General features: G+C 35.1%; 1 protein-coding gene across 1 annotated transcript; it reads right to left on the bottom strand.

Annotated features, from left to right (window-relative positions):
* Positions 1 to 590: 590 nt before the first annotated feature.
* On the bottom strand, positions 591 to 21,329 carry Vbp1 (VHL binding protein 1). Its single transcript, XM_052171329.1, has 6 exons — positions 21,201 to 21,329; positions 18,217 to 18,341; positions 14,474 to 14,540; positions 12,571 to 12,669; positions 3,908 to 4,046; positions 591 to 1,596 (listed from the first exon to the last, which is right to left on the bottom strand). The coding sequence occupies exons 1-6, from the start codon at positions 21,288 to 21,290 to the stop codon at positions 1,526 to 1,528; spliced, it is 591 nt and encodes a 196-aa protein (XP_052027289.1). The 5' UTR covers positions 21,291 to 21,329; the 3' UTR covers positions 591 to 1,525.
* Positions 21,330 to 21,570: the final 241 nt, after the last annotated feature.

The raw sequence follows: 21,570 nt of genomic DNA, 5'->3' as shown, positions 1-21,570 counted from the left end.
CACCATTCCTATATTAACAAGGACATCTTACAGTGTGGGAAAAATAGTACTTACAAACTACAAATTCTAAAATTTTACAAAATTATAAAAGAAAAAACTAAAGAAAATTTACAAAAGAAAAACTAAAAGAAAGTTTGGGAGTTGATAAAAGGGAAAACATGATCAAAATGTATTGTCCAAAAAAAAATAATAAAAAAGAAAGTTTGGTATATTTTAGATTAAAGTCTTACTTGATCATTCGTTCCAAAGGTTTTCTGTTTTTTCTACAAATATAGAAAGCTCTTAAAATATACTAGTTATGTACAATGAATGAATCTCACCAAAAAACTGTGAAGAGACTCATGTTAAGATATCTGAGATCTTTTTCTCATGTTAAAACAAGGTCTAATACCTCAAAGTATTACGATATGTGGGGAAGGGGTGAAAAATAATAAGTAAATCATGAAGGCTCTGCCCTTGTACTTCAATTGGACTTAACAGTCTCCAGACCAACGCAATATAAATGATTGTTTTACCCAATTTATGGTATTTGCCAGAAACCTATACAGATTAAGACAAAGAGTAAAATGAAAAAATTGTCAGGCAGCAGGTTGAACATCACTGTTTTAATAACATGAAATACAAGTACAAAACATTGTACAAGTACTTTTTACTACACAGAGATAGAATAACATGCATGTGTTTTCACCAGAATCTGTATCACCAAGTACTTTTACCACAGTCAGTATCAATGGCTTTCCAGAGATTATATCTGCCCTATGTAACTTTAATCATGAATAAAAAAGCTTACAACTCTTTTCAAATAATGCAGATTTATATTTATGTTACTCTTCCTGTTCGAGGTGCTTTGGAAAACTGTTACATAATATAAAATTACCTTAGCTTAAAGTTTTGAATGGGTAGTACTCTCTCACATTGATCAAGTCTCCCTTATACTGGCATTGCAGACACAGTATACTTACTTGGGATCAACATGTTATGTATATCAATAGCCCTCATACTGTGTAGGAAAGCAAATAACAATTTTCTGAAAAGTTCAGAGTAGGCAGAAATGCATGAAACTCCATTTACAGAACAAAACAGCAACAAAAATGATAATGTCCTTTAAGTACTAAAGAAGAACAAGCTTACAAATTGGAACTGTCTGTCTTTCCTGCCTCTAAAAGGTTTACCACATCAAGTGAGAGTAACATCAATCAATAAAGAAAAAGAAAACTGCTCTGGTGCCCAGCATTCGGCAGCTTCCATAGCATTCCTCACAGTTTTCGGCCATTTCAGTTAGAAGTTGTCTTATAACAGATAAAATAAAACAAAAGCAGCATTACATTTTAGAGAAATATGAAAAAAATACTGTTAATTTCATAAAATATTTGAAAGTAATTTTGTTTTCATAAATAAATAAAACAGTTGTTTTTAAGTTTTAATCTTGCTGTGAAAAAAAAAATTGGTGAAAGTTAGATCAAACTTTAAACATCGGCTTATTTAACATGGTTGGAAACCTGAATCATATTTTCAATTGCCAGTGTTATGCTTTATTCTTGGTAGAATCATCTTTGTTCCTTCGTTTTACATCCCAATTATAAACCCTGGCCATATCTGAAAAGAACTGTCAAGGAAAATGAAAATATAATTCCAAAGATAACAAATGAAACTATAACTTACTCATAAAGCTAAAACAAAAGAAAACACAGAAATCATACAAGCAAAAGTACTAGTGGCAACTACTGTAGGTAGCTATGTTGCTATACTATCAATTGCTAAGAAAAGTCTGTTCATTCTATATCCTAACATAAAATGTTAAAATGAATACAATTACCAAAAATTTTATCTGGGTTAAACAGATCCTTTAGTTTACTAAATACCTTGTATGTTTGACTAGGTACTAGAGTACTAAACAAGTATTGAAAATGGGAGGTGAAGCCCCTTCCCTCATGGAGTTTAGATTCATTAGAACATACTCTAATGCCTGTCTACCACTCTAACTTTTCTAATTTATACAGTATTATATTGATGACAAATGGCACTTTTTTCTCTAAATTTCCTAGGACTCAATTTGGTTGACTTTTCCATTACATCTCATTTTTCCCTCATAATTAACAGCCCCCTCCTACCAAGGAAGCCTTCCTATGAACTAGGAATTTCATAGCTAAATCAAGTATTCACAACACTAGTTAGATGATAATCCTGGCACAAACCCTCAAAAAAACTATCTTACCTCACCCAAGAATTTTCCTACTACATGCTACATGTTGGGGAGACTGCAGTTCCTAGCCTTGAAGAGCTTGGGGTAAGCCAGGAAAACAAAGTATTATGTGCAAAGCAGGAAAAAAAAACCCACACTGACAGGATTGCAAAATATTGAGGAATGCTCTGATGTTTAAATTGGCATATGAACAATAAAGGAGTATCTCCAAGTAAATAAAGGGAAATCATTCCAGGTAGGGGAACAAATAAAAGAAGAAAAAAAGAAAATACAAACAGCCTGGGACATTTTAGGGATGAATAAAACAACTTGTTATATGAAACTTTCAATGTTCTAGAGAAGATCCTGTTTATGAAATTCAATGCATGTGATGACACTGGCTGAGGTATGAGAAAAGACTAATGAGAAGCACTCAAGACTGACTATATACATATATTACATAAATAAGCTAATAACTGAAGTATCGTAACCAGAGAACTAAAAGAAAGTGTGGCTTGGTAAATTCATGCTGGAGATGTTGTAAAGAACAAGTCTACTATGTGCAGGTTCTATAGCACCAAAACTAAGTAACGTTATTAGTACAGAAAACCTCCTGGGGAAAAGCTGACATGACTGAATCACTCTTGGTTGTTAGGAAAAGAGAAGTGTGAAGGATAGCACTTGGATATTTTTCTTAAGTGTGTCAGGAACAAAAGAGACAAAGCAGAGTGTCCCAGTTAGCCTTAGCTTGACACAACTAGAGTCATCACTCTGACTGGCCTGTGACTGTTAGTTGATGTAAGAGGATCTAGTTAACTATGGGTAGCACCACTCCATGGGTAATATAAAAAACCTAGCTGAGAATGAGTAAGGTAAAGTTAACAAGCAGTTTGTGGTTTCTGCTTCAAATTCTTGCTCTGACTTCCCTCAGTGATGAGCTGTAACCTGGAAGTACTGAATAAATCCTTTCCTTCCCTAGTTTGCTTTTGGTCAGACTTCTACCACAGCAACAAAAAGGAAATGAAAACAGAGCAGAAAAGAGCTTGCAAGCATTCCTTCCCCTACAAATTTTGTATTACATTTCAAAACAGCTTAAGTTTTACCTCCTAAAAACCATTTTCTAACCTAATTCCAGGACATATCTATCATTCCCAAACTTAAAAATATCCTGATGCTAAATACATGGACTTCTTTACAACTGCTAGGAGGTCATCATGGACCTATCTTTTATATGTAGTTTTAACAGGGAAAGACTTTGATACTGTTTCCCTCTACTGATTTTCATGACTTATAAGGCTTAGCACACTTGCAGAAATTGCAAAGACTTTTTAAAGACTGGGTCTCACTATGTAGCCCAGGGTGGTCTCAAATTGATAATACTCTTGCCTCAGCTTTTGAACTGGGATTACAAGCATGTATCATAGGGTCATTGTACCTAACTTATAGAAGACTTTTAAATGCTTATGAAATTAACCTACTATAAAAGTATCTTAGTAAAATATTTGAAAAGGAACTTCTTTCATCACTGTGAACCTGCTGTCCACATTTTTACATTTCTAATTTATTATTCTATCTTTAAACTTTTTCTTCAAATGACAGTCATCTTATGCAATCTCTAACTTCACATTTATTTAAGAATAAAGTCATTCTTCCCATGAAAACAATATTTAAGAATTTTTTAAAATCTTTCTCCTTCTTCCCTTTGTTTATTTGTTAAAAGGATACTGACTTCTGTAGTAGTAAACTGATCTCGAAGAAAGTCAAGGTCTTCTTCAAGAGAATCAAGATTCTTTGTGGCAGTTGATAAATTCTTTTCCAACAATGCCTGAGCTTCATCAATATCATATTCAAGCATTACATTAGCCTAAAGAAAAACAGTCATGACAATTATTTAATAATCTCTAGGTTAGAGCAAGTATATGAAAACTGCAGCCTTTGGGCTAAACACAGTCCACTTGTCTTGGACTTTGCTACAGTGGGGCATAAAACAAAGGCCATGTATCCTGAAAAGCAGAAAATATTACTATTTGACAGTTTACAGAAAATTTGCTGACCCCTGAGTTACAGGTATGTAGAAAATGAGGTATCAATACACAAAATCACAACACATATTTTGAAATGAAGTATGCAAAAGATAGAATAGTGTGTGTTACTATTTCTGTAAAAAGGCAGATGGATGTGATTTTACCTATGTATATACAAACTTTTTTCTTGAAGAATATCAAGAAATAGACTGTTGACTACTTAAAAGGCAGGTACACTGAAGTAGGCTTTCATAGATGTCCTTGCTATAAATTTAGTATTTGTCCTCCAGAATGAAAAGTACCAAATTCATATACCAGTGGTATTCAGAGGTGGGGTCTTTGGGAAGTAATCAGATTTACATGGCACCATGAAGAAAAGAAGGAACCTCCAGGATGGTATTAGTAACTTTGCCAAAAGAAAGAGCCAAGCTAGTATGTTGACTATTTTACTATGTGATCTCCTCTGCCATATTATGATATAGCTCTCACCTGTAGCTCTCACCTGATGCTAACACTATCCTCTTAAACTTCCCAGCTTCCAGATGTATCAAATAAATCTCAATTCTTTATAAAGTTCCAAGTCTTTGATAATCAGTTATAGCAAGAGAAAATGACTAAGATAGTGCTTCTGTGACTCTTAAATTACATATAAATGTGTTGTCTGCCAAACAAGTATTAAAGCTTAGCATAGAGACTCATGGCTATAATCCTGGAATGCAGAAAGGTAAGGAAGGAGAATTTCAAGTTCAAGGTCAGCCTGTGCTATCTAGTAAGAGTTTATCTCAAGAAAACAAAACAGAAAAACTCAAACCTGTAATGCCAGTACTTGGAAGGGAGAGACAAAAAAGGTCAGGAGTTCATGGTCATTCTCAGCTATATAGCTTATTGCAAGCCTAGGATATATAACAATCTCTCAAAAAAAAAAAAAAAAAAACCCAAAGAAGCATAAAACAAAAAGCATTAACCCAGCATTTTAGATTCAGATGTAGGAAGAGTAGGTGGTCAAAGCCAGCCTGGGCAATATAGGAAGACTTTGCCACAAGCAAACACACAACAAAAACAGGAACTGAGGACATAGTTCATTGGTAGAATACCTGCCTAGCTTATGCAAGTCTATGAGTTCTGTAAGAAGATGGGTGGCTATAATGATAGTTATTCAATCTCAAATAACTAAAAAGAAATAACCAAAACAAACAAAAACTACCACAAAAATAACATTAATAGGCTGGACATGATAAATCATGCCTTTAATACCAGCACTTTGGAGGAAAAAGCAGAGTCTTGCTATAGACTCTATATAGCAAGTTCTAGTAAAGCCAGGAGTACCAAAAAAATAAAAAAAAAATAAAAAAAATAAAATAAACCACAAAAACAAAGGAAGCAAACAAGAAAATGAATAAACAAACATTAAAAGCCAGAAAACATACATAACTCAAAAACACTGAAAATATATGTTGGCACAAAAATGTATTCACAATAGCAAAAAAAAAAAGAAATAAACCAAATATCTATTAGTTGATAATGAATAAACAAGGTGTGGTTTATACACACAACAGGGTGCAATGAAGGAATGAAGCTGATACACAGAGAAAGTAAATTGGTAGTTGAGACAGCTTCTAGGCCATCTGGTAAAGGTCAAGTGTGGTAGATGCCAGAAGAAAGGAGGTAATAGAAGGGATATAGAATGAAGAAATGGGGTTTCTTTATGGGGTAAATACAATGTTCTGGAGATAGAAAGAGGTGATGGTTGCACAACTATGAACACACTAAAAACTATGAAACTATATACTTTTAAAAATAGCAAACTTTATCTTAATTGTTAACAAAAGAGAAAATCTCCTCAAAGAGATGATTTGAGACTTTTACACATGGTAAATATGCGATTCCAAATATAAAGATCAGAACGCTAAGTGGAATAAGTCAGAAACAAAGGACAAATATAGCAGGCTATATCTCTTTACATGTAGATGCTTTTTAAAAATGAATGTATAGTGATTATCAGAGACTGGAAATAATTTGGGGATAGAGGATAGAAGGAATTTGGGAATGGGTAAAGTACAGTTTTAGTGTTCTAAAGAACAGTTATATGAACTACAATTCAAAACACTCTACTATCTCTATATATTTGGAAGAGGGATGTTTTGACAGTCTTACCCAGTAGCCCAGGCTAACCTTGAACCTGAAGCAATCAGCCTACTGTCATGCCTTACCCCTATTATATAGTTGATGAAATACTAGAAAACAAGAGCTTAAATGCAAAGTAATAAAGGGATGGAAATATTAATTGCCCTTAGATCAGTACACATCTTATATATATACTAAATTATCATACTGTCCCCTATAAATATGTATAGTCAAAATAATAATTAATTAAGAGGTTGGTGTAGATCAGAAACACAGCAACAGCCTAACAGGTGTAAGTCCCTCAGTTCAACCCTAGTACCACAAAATAATTATTATTCAATTTTAAAAGCCTATGAGAGGGTTGAATCTTCCCAAGGGATCTATGAAAACTACCCAGGCAGAGAACAAATAATCACCAACACTGTAAATGTTTCCTGTGTACATTTCTAGTTATCTCCAACACTTTCACCCCAAAAGTAATCATTTTCCTGACTTCTCTAACAGTGTGGTTTTGTCTGTAATTGAACTTTTGATAAATGAAATCATACAAGGGTTATGTCCTTTTGTGATAGACTTCTTCTCAATTAGGGGAATATATGGCTAAGCCCACAAGTCCCACTCTAATCTCTGAGGCTCTGGAGAGATTTGTCAGAGTGGATCTTAACATATAGCTCTGACCTGGGTAAGCCTAATCTATATCAAACCTCAGGAACAGAGAATTGTCCAAGGTTGATGGCACAAGAAAATATTGCGAAGATCTGAAATATAGGATTATTCTTGTCACTCTTGGCTTTGAAGACAGAAGGGTTCACAAGGCAATAAATGCACATACACTGTAAACACCAGCAAGGAGAGGCTTTAGTTCTACACATAGCACTGGAATGAGGCTACAAATCATATTGGTACTTTATTTTTGGACTTGTAACACTTGGGTCCTGAGCAGAGAAACCAACTAGACCCACTTAAATGATCTGCACTGAATGAGACCTTGCCTCAAAAAAATGTTTTATGAAGTACATAGATTTACTCTTAAACTTAACAATTCTATCCCCAAGAGGTGTAGAAAAAGGGAAGCCTTTCTTTACTGGTTTATACATGCATAAGTATTGGCCATACTGTTGTTCACTAGACAGGAAATCTAAAGAAAATTTAAATATCTCTTAACTTGGGAATATTAAAACTCTATCACAAGATTAAAAGACTAGAAAGGTGGCAGAATGGTTAAGAGCACATGCTGTTCTTCCAGAGTACCAGAGCTGCTTGGTTCACAGCCAATGTTGGGCAACTGCCTGTGACTCCAGCTTCAGAGAATCAATGCTGTCTTCTGGCCTACCTGCCCCTCCTCCTCCCTCCCCCCCTCTCCATGTATATGTATGGATCTGCCTGGGTAGTTTTCATAGGCTTCCCCCTGGGAAGATTCAACCCTCTCATAGGCTTTTAAAATTGAATAATAATTATTTTGTACTAGGGTTGAACTGAGGGACTTATGCCTATTAGGCTGTTGCTGTGTTTCTGATCTACACCGACCCCTTTAATTATTATTTTGACTATACATATTTATAGGGGACAGTATGATAATTTAGTATACACACACACACATACATATACATACACACACACACACACACACACACACACACACACACACGTTGCAAGATATTTCCTATCCATTCACATTGAGGCCGTGAGAGGCCAGTGATTGGATGGGAGAGAAGAGGAGCTAAGTGGGGAGAGAGGCTTGGTAGGAGAGACAAGGGGAGCAGGGAAGGAGACACGGATATCCAAATGGCTTCAGATGCATTTCTGGTGTTTTGGAGAGGTTAGAAATATTGGGGTAAGATCTTATCATTGTAAATTGGCTTTATGAAATTGGGAGTGTATATATATATATATATATATATATACATATATATATATATATATACACTCTCCCTCCCCCCTCTCTCACACACACTCACTCATTCATATTCATACCCAAATTTAAAAAAAAAAAAAAAACCGCAAGGGGGAAAACCCCATGTTTACAAGAAAAATTATCTGTGAGACTAAGTAAAAAGTCGCATTGTACCAAAGAGGAAGTGATCCAAGCTTTTGACAGAAGAAATGATAGAGCCCTCATTAGAGAAATGACATGATATCATGTGTTCTAAAAGTATTACTTGGGCAGTTACAGCTAAAAAAAGGTAAAGAGAATTCCACAAAAAAAAGGCTCTGAGGCAGAGCCTTTATTTATCACCATTATCTAGATCCAGGAAGATGTTCAAGTGTGATCAAAAAAGAAACTGGAATATTAGGTAAGAGAAGTGTCAAAAAGTACTAGGCTGCATTGGGACTTGCCAGCTATTCAAAAGGTTTACCTTGAAATAAGATGAGAAATGACCACAAAGTCTGGACAGAATAATGGCATGACCCAACTATCTTAATGGATAGTTCTACCCACTATGTTTGAAAAGAATTTTGGAATACAAGAACAAAAGCAAGAAAATGAACTTAAGATGTTAATTTGAATTGAACTGTGTACATCAAAAGTTACACTGAAGCTCTAACCTCTGGTACCTAAAACCTTATACAGAAATAAAATATATAATGGATTAAGCAGTATCTTTTTTCCCCCCAAAAAAATCTAGCCTTAACCCTCAGTACTTCAGACTGAAAAAAAAAATTCAAACAATTTTTGAGCATATAACTTCTTTACAAATGTAACCAAGTTAAAATAAGCTTATTCACACGTGTTAATACAAAAAGGAAAATTCTGAACATATATGTGCAGAGGTTATAAAGGACATATAAAGGCAGAGATCAGTGAAGAAATTTTCCCTTACAGCCCTCAGAAAAAATGACCCTGATTCCAAGGCTAATCTCAGACTTCTAGCCCCCAGAGCCACAAAAGACACCAAGTTCTGCTGTTAAAGCCACCAAGTTGGCACTAACTTATAATGGAAGCTACAGAAAACATATACATATATTACTTCCACAGTCACAGACACAAAGATGGCATAGAGCAAGGTACTAGCAGAAAAAAAGTGAAAAATTGTTAGTTTCTCTATATATTTAGAAGAGGATTTGCTGAAGACCTGATTGAAAGGTTTTTGTTCTTAATGACCAGATAAAAGGTTCTATTTACTATGATAGGGAAGACTGTAGGAGACAATGGTCTATGAAAGAAATTTGAATTTGAGTATTCAAGTAAGACAATAAAACAAAATAAAGATGAAAAAAGCTGGAAATTAGCAAAGAAAATGAAAATAAAGTGATGAAAGTGAAAGAGGAGTTAGATGGCTCAGGGGTGAAGAGTACATACCCCTCATAGTCTGTTAGCCAGAGGACCCTGGTTCAGTTCCAATCACTCACAAGTGCCTGTATCTCCAGCTCCAGTAGATCGAACACCCTTTTCAGGCCCCCATGGGTACCAGGCACACAAATGATACACACACACAAAGGTAGGCAAAACACTCATAGACATGAAATAAAAACAAACCTTTCTTTAAAAAAAAAAGAGTAAAAGAAATAAAACAGAATAAGTACAAGGACAAACAAAAAGTTGTGGAGAAGAAAATCAAATAGAATGAAAAAGACTAAAATAGAGAATATAACAGATATTAAAAATAAAGGAGATCCAACATATGAGTATTATTATTTTCCCAAATAATAGAATAGGACCAAAATTACATTCATATACACATAAAAGAAATCATCTTTCTTGAAATAAAATAATACTTTAATTTTAAGAACCAAATGGTCAGAGAAAAACTGAATATAGACAGTCATTTCACACTGATACATTCAAGTATATTTTCTATACTTTGGTAGCCCATGACTGAGAGATTTATAGATCAGCCCTAGGTGGAGTTTACTGCTGCTGTTCCACTGAATGGTCATGTCAAACTGCCTTCTTAATATTTTGTTTATACTAGAATATTTGTCCTGTTCTCAGTCTTGGTTCAGAGAAAATTCTTTTTACAGTGGGGAGTGTTTAATACAGAGACTCATAGATGGTCTGTTCAGAATAGGTGACTGTGAATGCTCAGCCATAAAAAAGTTTTCTACATCAACTCCCCCCAATCCAAGGCTCAGGGAGCATCACAAATGTGGGCAGAAAGAATATAAAAGCCAGAGAAGAACTGTGAAATACCGTCTCTGGACATGACATGGTTGATGAACAAATCAACTCACAGTAGCCATGATTGCCTATATGAGATTAATCCAGTTAACATTCCAGCATGGATAAAGGAGGAGCTTCAGATGCCCAATCCCTTAGCTGCTGAAGGAGAATAACTTTTCTCAGAGAAGCTGCCGTTGGTAGGTTGCCCATGCTTCAGCAGATGGCCCCTATACCCATCTATGGGCAGTACTAATTGAAATCAGGGAGCTATTAATAATGATAAAAATCTCACAAGACGTATAGAAGGAAATATGTTGAAGTGCCTGGGAGAACTGAAGGAGCACAGTGAGAATAGATATGAAAATACATTGCATATATGTGTGAAAATTTTAGAGAATGTTAAAAATGAGAAAATAAAAGCTTAAGTGATAAACACTGAATCTTCCCTTTTAAAAACAGAACTAGGCCTAAACAGGAAATTACAGTGGTAGAACTGAAATGAACTCAACTAACAAAGATTGAGTAGATGATAAAAGTTAACTTCCCTGTGTTAAATGATCCATCGGTCATAGTACTAGAGCATCTCTTGCAAGAGCAGCAAAGGAAAATCCCTCCAATGAGGCAATCTGGATAGCAGGAAAATGTGCATTGTGTACTTGCTACTTTGCCTAGGAGCTTGCCTTGAGTAAAAAAATTAAAAAACAAAAATCCTGTATTTAGCTAGCTCTGGAAACTAAGAAAAGCAAGGTTGAAAAAGCACAGACGTTGCTGGGCCAGACATAGTGTCAGTCTTTAATCCCAGCACTCAGAAGGTAGAGGCAGGCAGATCTCTGAGTTTGAAGGCAGCCTAGTCTACATAGTAAGTTCCAAGACAGCAAGGGACACATAGAGAGACCCTATCTCAAGATAAAACAGCAAAAAAATCAAAAGAACAAAGAAAAATCATAGACAAAATCTATGAAAGCATCTAAAACAAAATATTTTTAACAACAGTCTCTAGTGGCTAGAGAAATGGCTCAGCTATTAAGAGCACTAGATGTTCTTCCAGTGAGCTAAGCTTCAATTCCCAGCACCCACATTTAACAGCTCACAACCATCTCTTAACTATACTTCCAGGGAATGTGATGCCCTGTTCTGGCCTCCATAAGTACCAGGAATGCATGCAGTGCACATAGATCCAAGTACATAAAATATACTCATGCACATAAAATAAAAATTAAATTCTTCTAACCTCAAAATTTTTATAATCTTTTTCTCCTTAAATTTATAGGGCTCTTTGTAGAACCATTATACTTCTACAAACAAACATATAGAAGTAAAACAGTACTATTTGACTTTTACTCTTCCTTCCGTTACATGCTTTTTATACATGTTTGTATATATGTGTGCATGTATGTAAATACCAGCACAACCTTAGGTGTCATCCTCAGGAAGACTGCCTGCCCAGCATACAGAATAGAGTTTCTCATTGGCCCAGAGCTTGACAATTAGGCTAGACTGGCCAGTGACTCCTAGTGATCCTCCTATCTCTGACTCCCAAGAGATAGGATCACAAACATACAATGTCTTACATTTTTTATGTGAGTTCTGGGTATTGGACTCAAGTTGTCATGTTGTAAAGCAAGTATTTTACCAAATGAGCCACATCCTCTCCCCACTCTCTTCCTTCTGACATATTTAAAAAAGACAAAACATTAACTGGAGAAATAGTTGGGCATGGTGGCATGTCTGCAATCTCAGTATTTAGTAAACAAAGGCAAGAATGACTCAAAGACAATATGGGCAACATATGAAATCTTGTCTTAAAAAAAACAAAGGACTGATGAATGGAACCATGGTAGACTGTTTTTCCCAGCACACTCAAAGCCCTCAGTGTACACACACACACACACACACACACACAGAGCTACAAGAGTAGGTTTGGTCAATTTTGTCTTGATTGGGAAAAATCTTTAAACATCTTTAAAAACACTCCTAATTCCAGTCAATTTCTAATAAGGACTACTTTAACTCTATAGCTTTATTCTTTCTAAAATCAAAGGGAGATAAAGACATTGCATATTAAGAAGAGATATGTTTTGCTAGTCAGAAAACATTGGTTTACAAATATATTGACTGTAGCTATAACATTTACTTACCCCCAACCACAGGCACACTTTATCAGTAGGAGGAACTGAAGCTTTGCAGTACAGGTTATCTGCCAATAAGAATCTCGTCTCCATTGAATTGGTGGACTCCTATAAAAAAAAACAACAGTACCACAAACAGACCAGGTTGATTATTAAGGTTATAAAGGAGAATTCCCACACCTAATCCCAAGACATTTAAAACAGTACCATCATGAAGATTTACTTAGTTGGAAAAGAAATAAATGACTGTTACCACCAAATGACTAGGCATGGACTCTGATTCAGCTATTTACTATCTGTGTAAATTTAGCATGTCAACTGTTTATCTATGCCCCAAGTCCTTCACCCATAAAATAACAATAGTCCCTACAGCCATAAAGGTTATTAAGTTTCCAAGACACATCTTAGTTTTAAAGATTCACAATGACTTAGAGTAAAAGGATAAACCAAAGTACTTAAATCAAAATGAAACTAGAAATCAAGCAGATGTCACTATCCTAATATCTAACAAAACTGACTTCAAACTAAAATTAATCAGAACAGATAAAGAGGTACACATCATTCTAATCAAGGGAACAGTTAGCCAAGAAGCTATTACTACCCTAAACATATATGCAAATTCTGGGGCACCCAATTTCATTAAAAAAAACTATACTACTTAATTTAGACACAGATAAATATCAATCTATTAGTAGGTGATTTCAATACCCCACTTTCTCCAATAGACAGGTCATCTAGACAAAAAACAGAGAAACATCAGAATTAATTGACATCATACATCAAATGGACCTAAGAGATATCTACAGAATATCATACCCAAAGACCAAAGAATACATTCTACTCAGCACCACATGGAAGCTTCTTCTAAAATATATAACCTCTCTAAAAGACACTGAAAGCAGCTCTATGAGGAAAATTCACAGCTCTAAGTGCCTACATTTAAAAAATCAGAATGAACACAAATAAATGGTTTAATGATGCAGCTCAAAAGAACAAACAAATCCAAACCAATCAACATCAAAAAATAATAAAAATCAAAACAGAAATCAACTAAATAGAAACCAAGAAAACAATATAAATAATCAAAAACTGAAGATCTGATTCTTTGAAAGAGAAACAAAATTTAGATACCCTTGACCCAACTAACCAAAAGAAAGAGGAATCCAAATTAACAGAATCAGAAATGAACAGGGAAACATTACAACAGATATCAAAGAAATGTAGAATATTATGAGGGGACTATCTTAAAAACCTGTACTCCATTAAGCTGAAAACCCTAAAAGAAATGGATGAGTAGGATTCAGCCAAACAACCAAAATTAAACCAAGAAGTCAATGACCTAAACAAGCTTCTAAGAAATGAGGAGATAATAATAAAAAGCCTTCCAGCTAAAAAAAAGTCCATATTCATAGAATTATACCAGACATTTAAAGGCGATCTACACCCAATTTTTTCAAACTATGCAAAACAAAACAACAACAAAAAAAAAACCAATCCCCCCAAAAAAACAAAAACAGAAAAAAATCAGAAGGATCACTCACTCCCAAACTCTTTCTACAAAGCCAGTATGCCAATAGCACACACATAAAAATAAAAACAAATAAATAAATACACTTTTAAACGTTATTACCTCAGAATAAAACATTTTAAAAACACCTAAAATCATTTCTAAATAAAGTTTTACAAAATAATCTATGTGAGAACCTTAGAATTAGGCTTCATTTTAGGGGAAGGCCACAAAGCCATCTTTTTTGATGAAAGTATACTATTTTAAAATTACTGCATATGCTCAAAAAGATAGCATGAATTCTATAGCACAAATGAAATACCAACAACCAAAACATCAAGGAAATCAGGTCTCTGCCAAAAAAAATCCTGATTTGCTTATACCTGCAAACAAAGGTACACTTACTTTTTTCTTCTGCATGTATTTCAGAATTTCCAAAGTCTGTTTAATTTCAGGAATCTGACCTTTCAGCCTGTGAGGAGAGAAAAAAAAAAGTTAACACAGTATTTTACCAGCAAAAATAAACATCACAGCCATCTTACTAGCATTGCAATTTTCAACTAATACATTCTTTAAAACTATTTACAAATAAGTTATATTTTATACATTTTATTTAAGTATTTTTGATATAAAATATTTGATAAACATTGCAAAACAAAGTATATTTAACAAACCATATAGAAAATACTAAGTATACATACATTTAACTAAAATATTTAAGGGACTAAAGAGATTACTCAGTGGTTTAGAGCATTTGTTGTTCTTTCAGAGGACCCAGATTCAATTCCTTGTACCCATGTGGTGGCTCACAACCATCCATAGCCCAGTTGTAGATCTGATATTAGTTGTGACCTCTACAAGTACCAGACATGCACATGGTGCACAGACATACAGGTAGGTAAAACATTCATACACATAAAATATTTATTTTTTTAATGTACATTGGAGTTTTGTCTCTATGTATGTCTGTTGAAGGGTGTTGGATCCTGGAGTTACAGATTATTGTGAACAGCCATGTGGTTGCTGGGAATTGAACCTGGGTCCTCTAGAAGAACAGTTGGTGCTCTTAAGCACAGAGCCATCTCTCCAGTCCCCACACAAAATATTTTTAAATTAGAAAATAAGATGTAATACTAAGCATATATACAATACATGGTATAAAAAGCCTTACTTCATATGTCCAACTCCCTGTTGTTAACATTTCTAGAACAGGCCACATTCTTCAGAAGTGAGTCACAGGCTCTGTATTTGATTATAAACTTTCATTTAAAAATAGGTTCATTTTAACTAATTATAAAAACAAGATGTATCCAAATATATCTCAAATTTGAAAACATCAAGCACCTATGTAGTACTGTATGGGGCAGTTTTAGATATGCATACTCAGATACAAGGCAGAAAATGATATGGACATATAAATGATCTCCAGAAGCAGAGAAAGGGCCAAGCTGTGAAGCTGAAACATAAATGTTGACCCCCTACTTCATGCAAAGATAATAATGAGGACAGTCATGGGCTATCAAAAGAAAGGCAAAGATCTCTATCTATTCTTGTCATTCTTCCTCAATATAGTACTTCAAATTTTAGTCAGCAAAAGAATAGATGGAAATCAAATAGAAAAGGAAGAAATCAAATTAGCCACAATATGATTCTATACCAAGAGAACTCCAAAATCTCCAACAAAAGATGTTTACAACTGCTAAGTATACTGCCATCTGACCCTGAAAACAAGGATAATCTCATCTGAACTCAGTGATAAACTGAATTGTTAGATTTAATTAGTAGATGGATGAATTGATAAAGCAAAAATCAATAGATTTTCTATACGGCAATAATGAATTCACTAAGAAAGAAACGAGAAAAACAATCCCATTCATAACAGCCACAAATGAATAAAACACACTGAAACAACAGAAACCTGACCAACAAGATAAAATACTTCTACATTGAAAATTATAAAATACTAAACAAAGGAAATAAAGATACTAGAAGGTGGAAGGATGCTCACTCGATGTTCATGGATGGGCAAAATTAATATTGTAAAAATGGTCATATTACCAAAAGTACTCTCTGGATTCAATGCTAAGCCCAGCAAAATTCCAATGACATTCTTCACAGAACTAGAAATCACAATCCTAAAATTCACATGAAACTCCAAAGGTTTCACAGAACTAGAAATCACAATCCTAAAATTCACATGAAACTCCAAAGGTAACCTTGAACAAAAAGAGCAATGTTGGATGAATAAGAATTAAAAAAAAAACATAGTGACAAAAAACATACATGTAGACAGACCACTGATATAAAACAAAGGACCTAGAAATAAACACATATAGCTAAAACCATCTCAAAAAAGATGCCAAGAACATCTGATGGAGAAAGGACAGTCTCTTCAATGAATGTTGCTAAGAAAACTGAATGTCCACATATAAAAAACTAAAACCATAATCCCCATCACACTGTACAAATAAATGGAATCAAAATTCAAAATACATCAAAAACCTTGAAGTCAACACCTGACATCCACAACTACTACAGGAAACATGAGGGAAATATTTCAAGATATGGAAATTGGCTATAATTTTTCAATAGGATCCCAGTAGCTCAAAATATAGAATTGAAAAAAAAATGAAATTATACCAAATTAAAAAGCTCTGCACAGCAAATAAGCCAATCAGTAGACTAACAAGTACAGAGGGGGTAGAAAATATCTGCCAACTATTTTAACAGTAGTGCATTGATATCTAGAATATTTAAAGAATTAAAAAAAAACTTAACCCCCCCCCAAAAAAATAATCCAATAACTAATTGGGTAATGATCTGAAGTACCAAATGGCTAATAAACGAATAAAGAAAATGTTCAACATCTTTAGGCCTCACAGAAATGCAAATTAAAACTATGAAGATTCCAACTCACCAGAGTCAAAACGGTATTATCAAAAACACCAGGCTGTGCCTGGTGATGCAGGGCTGTCATCCCAAATACTTGGGAGGCAGAGACTGAATGTTCAAGAACTACCTGGACAATTTAAGAACCTATTTCAAAATAAAAAATAAAAAGGGCTAGCAGTATAACTCAAAAGTAGAGCACTTGCCTTGTACACATGAAGCCCTAGGTTCAATTACCCAGTATGGTACACACTTGTAAAGCCAACATTTGGGAGGTAGAGGTAAAAGGATCAGGACCTCAAGGTCATCCTTTGCCACATAGCAAATTCAAGACCAGCCTGCACTACATAGACTCTATCTCAAAAATAATTAATTAGCAATACTGGCAAGGATATAATGCAATGTTACCTTATATAATGTAAACTATAATACCTTCTATAAAAAACAGTATGACTGTTCCTCAGAAACATAAAAATGAGGCCAGAGAAATGGCTCAAAGTTCTTACTGATGAGCAACCTTAGTTCAACCTCTGAATCTCACAAAAAAAAAAAAAGAAAGAAAGAAAGAAAAGAAAAGAAAAGAAAAGAAAAGAAAAGAAAAGAAAAGAAAAGAAAAGAGGATTCAATGGCTGGCATCTATAATCTCAGCATGGCAAGATGAGAACTGCCCAGGAGACAGGAGAACTGCCCAGAGGCTCATAGGTCACCTAGCCTGAATACACAAAGTGGCAAAAATAGCAAGAGAGACCCTGCCTCAACAAGGTGGCAGAAGAAAAATGATTCTAGAAAGTTGTTCTCTGACCTCCACATGTCCACTATGGCACACGGGAGCATATGCTTATGACAAGGAATGCATGAACCTGCAAACATGTGAGCGCGCGCGTGCACACACACACACACAGACACACACACATAATTGAAAAACTAAAAATGGAAATACTACTTGATTCAGCTGTATTATTCCTAGGTGCATATCCAAAGGAAATAAAGTATCCACAATAATCAAAAACAACAAATGATTGGATAAACAGGTATGTACGCATGATCTACGCATATATGTAGAAATAGAACATTATACAATAAAGAAAATACACCACACTAAAGTAAAAGGAAAGGGTGGTTGGCATCAGGGAACATGAATATGATCCAAGCACAATATTTGCATGTATGAGTATATCAGAGTAAAATCCACTAGCATTTACAACTTATATTCATTAATAATTATAATACAGATTTTTAAATGTAGAAATTTTGATTACCTCCTTTTTTTTTGAGCAAGGTTGAGCTCCATAAACTTATACTTCTGGTATTGTTCATCCAGCTTCTTCAACACTGTATCTGCAGTCTCATTCCCAGGCTGCTTCATAAAAGAATCTACATCTTCCTTTAATATGAAAAATAAAATATACAAAGTTTTAAATTCATAACACAAATCTGATTTTCACTACTATGTTTATAAAACGTAAAAGAACAAGTTTTATTTTCCTCAAAGGCTCATTTCAATTTTTTTTTAATTTCATAAAATATTCTGATCATGGTTTCCCCTCCCCCAACTTCTCTAAGCTCCTCCCATCTCCCCAACTCCCCAATTACTCATCTTTAGAAAATAGGTAAACAAAAAGCCACAATTTTAAAAACTGAAATAAAAAAACACAAAAAATCCATAAAACAGAAAATCTGAAATGATAGCATCCAGACAAAAGGTCAGGAGGGAGGAAAAAAATACTCAAACAATACTACACAAAAAGTCTATAAAACTACGATTGAATTAATTTTGTGGTAGCTATCTACTAACTGTTGGGCATGGAACCCACCCTTAAGTACGACTAATATATCCAGTGAGACTCCACTGGAGAGAACTAACTTTTCTTTTTTGAAAGCTTGTTTTTAATTAGAACATAATTATTAAGAGTTAAAGATGGCCGGGCGGTGGTGGCGCACGCCTGTAATCCCAGCACTCTGGGAGGCAGAGGCAGGCGGATTTCTGAGTTCGAGGCCAGCCTGGGCTACACAGAGAAACCCTGTCTAAAAAAAGAGTTAAAGATGGCTACAACTGGAGCTCAGTGATTATATCACTTGCCTACAAGACAGGAGGCCCTAGGTCATCCCCAATACTGCCAAAAGAAAAGTTAAAGATAAGTTAAACAAGATGGTACAAATCTGTTGTCCCAGAACGTAGGAAGTAGAAGCAAAAGGACCCAAAGTTCAAGGCCAGCCTCAGATAGGTAACAAATTTGAGTCAGCCTGGACTACATAATAGCTTGTCTCAAAAAAAGAAAAAAAAAGTTAAAGAAAGACAATTTCGGACAGTTTACATGCATTATATAACTAATTTATTCTTTATTTTTCTGTAACTTAAGACATATGAGCTTGCCCGTTTTATACATTTCTCATGTGGCCCTAGTAATAAATATGAAAACTGCTAGCAATGAATCACACTGCCTACTCATGTGCTCTAGTCACTAAAGAATTGAGAAAATTGTGTACCAAGTTAATCATCTTTCTTACAGATTTAACTCAATTGAACACATATTTTATTTTCCAAAATAAGTCCATAAATATTGTCATCCACAGATACTCAAGACTAAGGAGCAAGATGGAAGTTGGGCAAGATTCAAATACTCTCTAAAATAGAATTTTATATTGTTGCAATATCATGCCACTTCCATTAGTTTTGTAACATGAAGATAATTATGTAAAGTTTGAACTGCTTATTACATCATGTTGGTATAAAATTTAAACATAAATTTTACAGTCAGATGTCACAGTGTCTGTCTTTAATCTCAACACTTGGAAAGCAGAGGCAGGAGGGGTGCTACAAATCTGAGGCCATCCTAATCCAAACTGTGTTCTAGGACAATCTGGGCTACAGTGTGGGGCTCTGTCTCAAAAAAATAAAGTATATTTTAGGATAAATCTCTCAGATAAAGTTTGTATTCATTAATTCCATTTCTGGAGTTACTGCTATCTGGCTACTATGCTACATTTAAGGCAGAATGGAAATTTATATATTTACAATCTTATATATCAGGCATTATAGTAGGATCAGGAGAAATAGCACAAAACTTGCTCACCTCTACGTAGCAGAGCATGACCAATGAGGTTCTAAAGCCCTCCTGACTGCTCAAATGCTAATTCTGGATATCTCAGTCATATCCTCTATTTCTGGGTCTCATCAACTATATCTACAAAATTTGAAAAACAGCAAGCGCCTCCTAAAGTTTTGCAAATTTTCTAAGAAAATTTCTGAACCTCAGAAAATATTATTTCATGTAAAGATCACTTGAAAAATATTTTTAAAAGCACAGCACACTGAGAATACACACAAAAATTTATTCCACCAGCACATTGAAATATAGAATATAAAATGTGATTTAAGTAAAAGAAAAAAAAAGGGTCTTTTAAAGAATGTTAGTGATAAGACAGAGTATATATATAATTTTTGGTACATACCAAAAAAGATCAAGGAAATTTTGACTAAGATTTTATAATGCTTCAGCACAAAAAAATGAGAAAATAGATACAAGTTATACCTTCTCTTTAAATTTGGGTTGGTTCTGTTATATGAAACATTCCAGTTGCATTCCCCACAATCTTCACAACTGCATAAAATTTGTTGTCTACAAACTGCCTAAATAGTATAACTAAAACCAAATATAAAATGGTTTCAAAAACCTAATAACAGCTGGTTACCCATCACATAAGCCTCAATTCTTAAAAGCAAGAACACATGGACTTAACGTTTGTGCTAACATCTACTTTCTCAGCAGTCCGGTTCCATTCCCAAGGAAATGGACCAGGACCTTGCTCAAGCTGAGTAGGTGCCACTCAGTACTCACACCGTACTAACAGCTGTTTTGCCTGCTCCCTGTACTAAATGTTCTCACCCATCTACTTCTCCAGCATCACAACTATCTTGAGCTCAATAACCGGCTTTTTTTTTTTTTTTTTTTTTTTTTTTTTTTTTTTTTTACGGCAAAAGGCAGCAGCAACTGGACAGTCTCAAAGGACGCCACGCCCCACCCTGCCTGGCATCCGGCTCCAGCAAAGATGCCAGATTGAACTACCTTTCTTCAAAGCTATCCTCGGCCGGGCCTGAAAAGCCAAGATGCTGGCTGAGGCAACAGGCCAGACATTCCCTTCCAGATCCTTTAGCTCAGTACCTCCCAACGACCCACGCCTGGGAAGTGACTGGAAAGCAATCTTCAACCACAGATCAAGACGCCGAGAAACGGTTTCTTACCACAAACACTGCTTCAGGGATCCCTAAGTGGAGCCGCCGCCCGTTTCCAGCAGCAGTTTCTAAGCCACATCCGTCCTTAGCCGCCGCCATCTTAAGAAAGCACCAGCGCAAATAACTGCCTTCTGAGGAGTCGGCCGTTGGCGTCAGTGATTGGATCGTTTGCACTTTAGACCCGCCTCTCTTCCTGCGAATCTGCGTATTCATTGGTGCTTACGTCTTAGGTGGTGATTGGCTACATGCATGTGACTGACAAGCTTAGAAGGGCTATGTTGGAAAAGCCGGAGGACCAGGGCCAACTTCTGAGAAAAGGAACGTCAGAGATATAAGGAATGGGCAAGGCACTGGGAATTCAGACCATGCCAAACTGCAC

Source organism: Apodemus sylvaticus, chromosome X (genome assembly GCF_947179515.1).
Source record: "Apodemus sylvaticus chromosome X, mApoSyl1.1, whole genome shotgun sequence".
NCBI classification, from domain to species: Eukaryota; Metazoa; Chordata; class Mammalia; order Rodentia; family Muridae; genus Apodemus; species Apodemus sylvaticus.
The sequence above is the reverse complement of the archived record's forward strand: the minus strand, read 5'-3'. Positions and strand labels throughout refer to the sequence as shown.